General features: G+C 51.1%; 1 protein-coding gene across 1 annotated transcript in view; it reads right to left on the reverse strand.

The window, feature by feature from the left end:
• Nucleotides 1-9,348, reverse strand: part of PPIP5K1 (diphosphoinositol pentakisphosphate kinase 1) — a 37,791-nt gene that overhangs the window by 24,828 nt on the left and 3,615 nt on the right. The window contains exons 6-18 of the mRNA XM_009994283.1: nucleotides 8,540-8,641; nucleotides 8,137-8,298; nucleotides 7,216-7,337; nucleotides 6,673-6,774; nucleotides 6,056-6,142; nucleotides 5,523-5,598; nucleotides 4,902-5,011; nucleotides 3,946-4,031; nucleotides 3,415-3,543; nucleotides 2,784-2,905; nucleotides 1,888-2,070; nucleotides 1,195-1,336; nucleotides 340-563 (exon numbers count right to left, since the gene is read on the reverse strand). Of these exons, the coding sequence (XP_009992585.1) occupies nucleotides 340-563; nucleotides 1,195-1,336; nucleotides 1,888-2,070; nucleotides 2,784-2,905; nucleotides 3,415-3,543; nucleotides 3,946-4,031; nucleotides 4,902-5,011; nucleotides 5,523-5,598; nucleotides 6,056-6,142; nucleotides 6,673-6,774; nucleotides 7,216-7,337; nucleotides 8,137-8,298; nucleotides 8,540-8,641 (1,647 nt within the window). The remainder of the gene's footprint in view (nucleotides 1-339; nucleotides 564-1,194; nucleotides 1,337-1,887; nucleotides 2,071-2,783; nucleotides 2,906-3,414; nucleotides 3,544-3,945; nucleotides 4,032-4,901; nucleotides 5,012-5,522; nucleotides 5,599-6,055; nucleotides 6,143-6,672; nucleotides 6,775-7,215; nucleotides 7,338-8,136; nucleotides 8,299-8,539; nucleotides 8,642-9,348) is intronic.

Genomic DNA, 9,348 nt, shown 5'->3' on the forward strand with positions numbered 1-9,348 from the left:
CTTTTTCCCTGCACAACCTTGCATGTGGAGAAGGGGCTGCAGGCACAGCACAGACCCTCAGCTCCCAGCTGGGCTGTGACACCCAATGGCCAACATGGAAGAGCCTCCCTCAGCTGCCCATTGTTCTGACGCTGCAGAATCCTCATCCAGGAAGCAAGCCCTGCCACATCTTAAGTCACAACTGGTTTTGGACCCACACAAACACTAAGAGATACATCCAAGAAACACCTGTGGTACTCTGCCTTGAAGGTTAATGTGCTGGGGAATCGAGAAAGCAGCCAGGGCAAGAGACAGAAACTGAGACCACAGACATGGTCACACAGGCAGGACAGGCTATACCTGGGGTATGATCACATCTGCCAGGGCTTTGGAGAGTTTGAAGAGCTCAGCTGTGCCTTCCAGCTTCAGGGCACAGTTGTGCTGTACATCATACTTGATGCAGTCGTAGATGTCAGGGATCTTGCTGATGTCGTAGCGCCCGCTCTTCATGCGGAAATCCCGCTCCAGTTTGCTCCAGCGCTGCAGCATCAGCTCCAGGGTCTCACTGTGGTACAGCTGCAGGTCTGGGTGGCAGGGAACACCAAACCAGTCACACCCTGACTACTTCTGTGTAGACTTCAAGTAGACTGACCTCTCCCTGCACAGAGGGGCTCTGATTATTATGTCACCCTCAGGAATCCTATGCTGGAAATGCCACTAGACCCGTAGCACAGAGGTTTAACCTGCAGCAATAACCTCTTCTGAAATACTTGGGAAAAATGAAACTGCTGGCCTGTTGGCTTATGGCTGCCATAAATCAGGTGAGATGTCCCATGGGAGCCCTTTTAAAACCTCTGCACTGATGTTAGGAAAGTTCTTAGAGATGAGCAAATTGTGACTGAAAATCTTGCTGTTCATAATCTTGAGCTTCTCTCCAGGAGATGCTTGAAAAAATCAGGCACCCCTTGCAGACCCTACCCCTGCTGATGACAATCCCCTACATCAAGATGCACACACCACTTCCTTCACATTACAGCTCCTTTAACAGTAGTTGAAAGTGGAATGGAAGCCCTTCTACATCAACAGCAGATACAGAATTCAACTTCAGCATTTCTTTGCTACAGACATAAACATAAACCACAATGGTACTTAGGAGCTTTGAAGATGTAACAATAAATGAATCTGCTCCAGACCCTTTCCAGTTCTGATGCTCACCTGCAGATTTTGGGTCTTCCAGACGCTTTTGTATCTGGGAGGTGAGATTCTCAATCAGGGTGAACACCTGGTTACAGACCTCCACTGGGTTCTGGATAAATGTCATGGAGTTGAGCAGAGAAGCACTGCCTGTAGGTGCTAGCTGAGAGGAGATACCAGCAGAATTAGATAGCATCTTTACAGCCTGGGAACACAAAATGCCTGCTTTCTGCAGCTGTGCTGCTTTGTGGTGAGGCACAGAAGCTGTGCTCCCAGCCCAGCACCCTGAGCTGGCCCCTTCCCAATGGTGTGTGGGCACCAAACTCAGAGGGAGCAAACAACTGCCCCCGTCAGATCAGACCTCCCTCCACCTACAGTATTCACTGCTGTCCCACTTTGCTTCTGTGCTTGAACAGAAGGGATTCACACAGGTTTCAAGTAGTTCTTTGAAGCAGTAAATCTGCTCCTTAACAGTAATGGATTTCAGTCCTGTAATCAGACCTCAGAGTCTGGGAAAAATAGTGTTTTGGGTACTTGTCAGAGAAGCAGCTATAGAAGCAGCTGCTGTGCTGGAAGCAACACATGCTGCCTGTCCTACAGGTACCAGACACTGATGGGACCACAAAGGATTTGTACCCAGAAGATATGTTCACACATGCACAGAGCACAGGCCTAGAACCTGGCAGGCTGTGCTCCCTGAACACATCCTCCTACCTTCTCGTAATCCTCTTGGCAGAACTGGGCATCCTTCTGCATGATCTCATGCAGTCTGGCCTTCACCCTCTGCTGGCAGCTGCTCAGGGAATCACTGTCACTGTCCAGGAGACCATTCATGTTGGCACTTTTCACCATCTGCACCAGAATGGGGGTCAGCTCTCCTTCCAGGGCCAGCAGACCCTAAAGCAACACAGGACGAGACTTCAGTTTTGTGCAACCCAAGCAACAAACCTTGCTGGCAGTGCCACAGCCAGCCTTCAGCCAGCTTGAGTGACACATCAGCTGCTCCTGAGAGCACTTTCACAGCAGCAGTATCTGCAGTCACCAGCGGCTCTGGCATGATTCTAGAGCTGCTGGAGACAAAAGGCCTGCAGCAGCCCCACATTTGTCTATGCAACCGTTGAGCAGCCAGCTCAGTTTGCTGGAAAAGGTTGATACAGCAGAGGCTCTGAAGAACATCTAAGGTCACCATGGGATTCGCCTTGGCCCAAGCTATAAATGCAGGTGAACCTGTCTTTTCCCTCACCCCACACTGCACCAAAGACTTTTCGTTCCCCCTTTAAAACCAGCAGTCAGGGAAAAACCCCTCTGGCTCAGCATTCATCCAAGAAACTCTCATTTTGTAGGCAATTTATACCCAGCAGCAGGTGCTCTAACACCAAACACCAGCAAAACCCCACGAATAACACCTTCTCTGGTCAGAGTCCTGTCCTGGACAGGATACCAAAGGTCTCACAGACTTGCAGCCACGCTGCATTTCCACTGCTGCCCGTGCACTTGCAGTGAGCTCAGAGGGGGAAGCCCCCAAGACAGCTCTTTCCTCATCACCTTTAGAACTGATGAATTGCAAGACTAATGTAGCAGAACTAACAGATGCCGAAAAGAGGAAGGACCTTTGCAAAAGCTGCTGCTGTCATCTGCACTCGTCCCTCATCTGAGGCGTAGATCCTGAGGTCATGCCGGTAGGTGCTGTGCAGCCTGAGCAAACCACAGCCAGGGAAACCAGCATAATCACCTGGAACAGAGAACAACTCAAAACTCTGACACCTGCAACAGCTGAATATACTGCTCTAGGCAAGGAATTTTTTTGTAGTAACAAAGTTATGTAGAGAATTATCTATGTTCCAGGATAGATTTCCTCTGTTCTCTACATCTGACCTACACTTCTTGTCAATCATACATACAGTATGAATTGCATTTGCTGCATCAGGATGCATCTCACTGGAATGGATTCCCTTTTTTTGCATACTGGCACATTAACTGGAAGTATGTTATCGTGCTCCAAGACATACTGAAGTTTCACACTGCAGCAGACACCTCCAGCCAGCTTAGGCATCTTCAGGTGCAAAACCCACGTGAATTATTTATCCTTACCAGGTCAACTCCAAAGAACAAAACCAGTGAGCTGAGCAGAGGTTGCACAGATCTCAGATATGCTGGAGCATCCCTCACGCTGGGGATGAGTCCCCTGGGCTGGGCAGCCTGGCAGAATGACAGGACAGGGTGCAGATGGACAAAGCCTACCTTGGCCTCCAGGGTACATGCAGCGGAAGGCTCGGCCCAGCTCCTCTGCCTGGACTCTCCCCGCTGGTGTCAGCTCCCCACCCCACTTCAGCACCAGCAGAAGGGATGGGGAAGACTCTCGACGAGCTTCTAAGAGACAAACAGGTACTCACTACACCAGATCTCAAAGCTGAGCTTGCAAGGGAGAGGAGGGGAGGATGAATAGGTTGTCACCAGCACCCTGCAGTGCGTTCTCAAGGCTGACCCAAAATCCCCAGGAACCAAACAGCACATACAAAATTAAGAGTCAGTCACTGCTTTTTGAAGGTGTAAGCTGACATCCCTCAGATTGGAAGCACAGACTGGGGCACCATGCAGGGTACATCGGCACACGACATTATGCATCACTCCAACCCCTCACAGGTGTGAGCAAAGACAAGATATGGGGCACTACTCCTGCTTGCACGTCCAGGGTCTGTGCTGGTTAGGACACCTGCACATGCTCCGGAACACCAGGCTTTAAGAACAGGGCAGCAACAGCAGGTTCATTACCTTCATCTTCACTTGTAGCTTTTGGATGTCCATGAGGCAGGTAGGTCAACTGCACCTTACGGTTAATGCCAGAAAAATGTCCATACCTGTCACAAGGAGGGGGGAAATGTAAACTCCTGCTGCAATACCCACTGCTAGGGTACGTGGACATTTTTTGCCATCTACCTGTGACCTGGCACACGCCCCCAGAAGAAGCCAAACAACCCCCCAAACAAAAACATTTACTTGCCTGCTCTTCAGTTGAGAGCTCTCTGTGCTCCCATACCCCACTGGGGCTTTAATCAACCTTAGTTAATTTCTATCCGCATCTTAACAAGTGAATTAAAAAAAACAAAACAACAATCTGCCAGCTGCTCTGAGGATAACCACATCTCCAATGAGCAGAAGGACCTGGGGAAGCTCATGGCAAAAGTTCATCCTCTGTGCTCCACAGGCAGGGCCTGACCACAGACACTGCCTGTGGATGCCACAGCCAGCTGTGGCTCTGGGAGAAACCCTGCTTTGGCCTCCGAGATGCCAGCACCACCTTATTGTCTTTTATTTCTGCTGTACAAAACATAAGAGAACACAAACATCCTGTCACGTTTTCAAGCTCCATTTTGCTGAACTTTCAGCACCAGGACAGCCTCACTTAACACAAGGTTTTGTTCCAGATCTATCAAAATTATTCATACCCATGTGGTCCCTACAGGACACCAGTTCCTCTCCCACAGCAGAGGAAGCTGTTTAGCCAAAAAACAGACATATTTGGAACAAGAATCAGCAGTGATTTGATGCCTAGGAGAAAACATTCAGAGCATGGCACCTCTCATGAGCAGCTGCTAACAGGGGATGGAGGAGACCCTGCCCCTGAGGACCCTGGAGCTCAGGGCACTTGCAGCACAGCTGGTTCATGCACCACCCACTGACCACGGTGCTGAGACAGACCCACAGTGCCCTGAAGTAGGGACCCTTACATCTCCAAGACACTCTTCAGCTGCTCCAGTTTGGATTTCCTCTCCTCAATCTCACAGTCACTGTGGGTTCCCAGTTCCACCACAAGCTCCCGTGCAATGTCCAGCACTTCCTGTTGGAGAGCAGAGACAGTGTCAAGCACCCAACAAGTCTGTCTCAGACTCACCCCTGTACTCTTGCCAGGCCTCCAGATGGCTTCACCAACGTCAGGTCCACACACACACTCGTCAGGGACACACCAGACAACTAAGGCAGGACAAACTTTCAGACTGCCTTTTGTGCCACCCCATCCTGTGCTCCAGCCCCGTTCAGAACCAAGCAGGTGCCTCCAACTGCCCCATTCCTTAGCCTGGACCCATCTTTGACCCGGGACAACCAAAACAGATGGGCAAGCTGCACCAAGTCATCCCCATCTCACAGTCTTCACACGAGCCAGGAACAGCTTCCACTCTGCTCCCATGGTGACATCCTGCTGAGCGCGCTCAGTGGGGAACCAGACAGGGAGCACTGGTGGGACAGGCTGCTCCCTTTCAGGGCTTCCACCTTCCCAAAGAATCACCTTGTGCTGGGATCTGTATTACCTGCATCTCCCAGTCAGTAACCCTGGAGAGGACTCCCCTCACCTGTAGCTGCTCTGGTTTCTTCAGCTTCAACTTCCCTGTCTTGTAGCCATCATATTTCTCAAATAATTCAAAGAATCTGAACAGAGAACAAAGAACACTGAATTATTTTCTGCTATTTTGGTGCTCCAAGGACTGTCATCCCTACACCTGCACCTGCATCCATGCTTTGTTTTTCAGGGAGAACCAGCAGGGAGAACCCACTAGCTCCTTCTGGGCTTCAGAAATTTTGAAGAAAAACAAGCGTTTCTAACCACAGACAGGACAACACAGTAGCCACTAACTTCCCACTTGGAGGGACACTTCCCTTTGCAGCACCCAGCAGATCTCCACTCTCTCATTCAGTGTTCACCCAGAAGGTGCCAGGATCCTTATGGGGAAAGGGCACTCCCTCAACTGGGCAGAAGGCATTTGCTTGAAGGACCAGGGAAAAGCTCTGCCTCTCATGCACTCAGCCCCTCTGCTCCTCCTCTGGAGCAGGACACGGGCCCTCCTCCCTTCCCAGGAGCAAAGCACCTTCCTGCCTTCAGTCTCACCGGGGATGCTTGACTTCCATCTTCATCTTCTGCTTGGGGGTGCGGTCCCCGTGCCGGATGACTGCAATCACACAGCGGAGCTCCATCCTGGGGAAACAGAAGATGCACATGACAAATGTCCCCCCACACTCCACCAGAAAGTAGTTTCCCATTGTTCCAGCAAGAGCTGGAGGTAGAAAGATCCCACAGCAATTGGCCCCCTGCAGCCTTATGTGGTGGGAGACTAGTAAGGTAAACAGCACCAAATGAGGGTCTGCCAAGTGCACAGGTAACATGAATACTGAGCTGATTGTTTTCCACCCACTCCAGTGGCAGCTCCACACACACTGTCTCCAGCAGCAGCTGACTGTGCTGATCCAGAATTTGGGCCTCCTGAGAGCCACGTGAGCAGTGTCTGTAATTCCTTCAAGAACTGTTTGTCTGCTTTCATCAAACCATCTGCCACCTGTTCTGTGTCCACGGCTAAAGCCTTTCCACAGGCATTTCAGGGTTGCAACCAACACAGCAGCTGGAGAAGGCCATGCTGCTGGGTGGTGTCTGTCCCTCAGATGGGGTCTGCACATTGCCCCTCGTGTAGCCCTTACCAGCATTATTTTGAGAAGATGGCAGATACTCACATGGTGCCTGAAGTTGTGGGGACAATGGGAATATCTTCTGCCTCTGTTGGGATGGACCAGGGAATATGGAACTGGGGAGCCAATTCCCGCATTATTATATTTCTGGAAGAAACCAGAATACAAAACTCACAAGAAATTTAATTCCTTTGATTTTCACCTCCTCCTTAGTGGTCCAGCTTAAAGAACTGGGTGGAGCCACAGAACTTCTCCTCCTTTCTCCAGAGAGACATCTATCACACTGGGGGATAGTTAGGGCACCCCAGAGGGACACCAGTCTCCCTCCTGCAGCTGGGCTTAGCATCCAGTGAAAAGTCCTGTAAGATACACAAGCTGTAGGCACAGGCAGCTGATGCCAATGCAGGCAGGAGCTCCAGGGGCTACAAATAATTAAAACATTCCTCCCAAGAGCCAAAAAAAAATGCTGAACAAATGTCCCCATGTGAACCACCTGCAGACTCCCCCGACACACCACCCAGGACACCACATTCACTCTACCTTGCTATGAGCTACCTCACCCACGACCAAAACTCCAGCTGCACGTACCCAAGGATTTTGGCACAGTCGTCGTAGTATTTCATGGAGTTCTTCACAAAGCTGAAGCCGTTCACGTCGCAGACAAAGGAGTGTCCGTTGGCCCGCAGGAGGTCGAACCCACACACGGTTTGCTGTGGAGGAGCAGAGGACAGGGCTCAGGGGACAGCTGTGGGGACAGAGCTGCCAGGCAGGCAGGAGCCCCCGACCCCCGGCGACCGCCCCCGCGCTGCCCCGGCCCCAGGAGCCGGGAGGACGTGAGGAAACACGTCCAGCAGGAGCAGCAGTAGGAGCAGCAGCAGGAGCAGCCCTGTGAGAGGAACCTCCACACCCTCACAGCTACACCAGAGGCCCAACCCACCAGCAAAGGATGAAGCCAACAGGACCTCCTGCGCCTGCCAAAGCTCTAATGGCTCAAGGCAGAGCAGCTCCTGCTCTTGCCTCTAAATCCAACCAGACAGGACCAGACAATAAGTGGTGCAGGTAAAGACACCCATCACTGAGTGGAAAAGGCTACAGGGCAGAGCAAGCCCAGAAGTGGATCAGCACAGCTGCAGCAGGGCAGGGACGAGCAGCCAATTGCTGCTTCTGCTGACACTGCTGAACATGTGCGATCACCCCGAGACCCACACCCTCACTCACCCCCCTGCCAAAGAGAATACAAACGTGCACGAAAGCCCCAGCAAAAACTGAAAGGAAAAAGGCAGGGGGAGGGCAGGTTGGCTGGACAGCAGTACATTTTGATGTCAGTAGAAGCTGAGGTGTACACTGGAGACCTGCCAGCACAGAGGGCATTTGCGGCAGGCTCTCCTGCCTTCCCAGGCCCTCTGGGACAGCAGAGACACTGGGGGACAGCTCAGCTGGCAAACACCGACCAAGGTAAGGGTCAGACACTGGTGTAGCATCCTGCTCACACAGGAGGGAATCACAGACCTTAAAGGCTACACAGACTTTCCGGGCAACCAGCTTCTCCATGGCAGTCAGCATGACAGGGTAGCGGATCTCCTTCCCCTCGCTGTCCCGCTCCACCTTCCCATCCAGCGCCGGCGACTTGCGAGCCTCCGCGTGGGCGTAGTCTGGCCCCACGGTGTACACCTGGGAGAGAAGGGCACCCCTGGCACCACCACCAGCCAGCTCCCAGCAGCTCCGCCTGCTGCAGGCACAGAGACCAGGAGGTCTCTTCTCACCCTGCGCAACACCAGCTCCCCACCCTGGGACCTGAGCTGCACAGTCAGCACCTCACAGCTTAAACAGACTCCAGAGCAGTGTGGGACTGCCCAGCCTTCAGCTGTCCCAGGCCTGCAGAAGGAGGGAGCTGTTCCAGGCTTTCCCTCACCTTTACATCCGTGCCATCTGTAGGCATGAACTCCTCATAAATGTAGGAGCCTGTCTTCCTCACACTGCTCTCTGGGGAGTACACGCTGCTGCGGCTGCCGATCTGCAAGCACAGAACAAACCTCAGGGGAGCAGGGGGCTCCTCTCCTTGAGAGGAAGAACAAAAAGCATAATTTGCAGAGAATGAGCTGAACACCCCTCAGAACCCCCAGCTATTACAGCACAATTATTTATGGAGGACAAAAGCGACTCCAAAGCACAGACAGTAGATAAATCCTTTTACAGGCTTTAAAGAGGAGAAAAACTATTATAGCCCATTAGGCTGACTCCAGTCACTACAAAGGATAGGGAACAAAAAAAGTGGATAAAGATACCAGCCCATCTAATCAGCAAATGAAAATAAATGATGACAGATGATAATCAGACCAATTTGACTTCCTTCTAGGACAGCTGACTGATCTCATGGGCAGGCAATGATTTTGTTCTCAGTTTTGTAAGGCTTTGGATACAACCTCAAGTGCTGTATGTTAGCTAAGGAAACTATTATTTTAAGATTATTAATGGCAGATGTATAACTGCTTGGAAAAAAGATGCATCACAGCTATTAACTGTTCACTGGCAAAGTGGAGGAAATGAGTAAAGGCAGATTCCCTGTGGAATCTAGGAATAAATACTGTGTTTATTCCATTTGCAAGCTACATTAAGCTGAGAAGGACAACAATTATGTTAGAGGACAGGAACATAAGGGGTTTTTTTAAAAAATCATCTTGATAAACTGAGAAAGTGATTTGAAAAAGCAGTATGCAGTTC

The sequence above is a fragment of the Chaetura pelagica genome, unplaced genomic scaffold, assembly GCF_000747805.2.
Source record: "Chaetura pelagica isolate M959 unplaced genomic scaffold, ChaPel_1.0 scaffold233, whole genome shotgun sequence".
Taxonomy (NCBI): Eukaryota; Metazoa; Chordata; class Aves; order Apodiformes; family Apodidae; genus Chaetura; species Chaetura pelagica.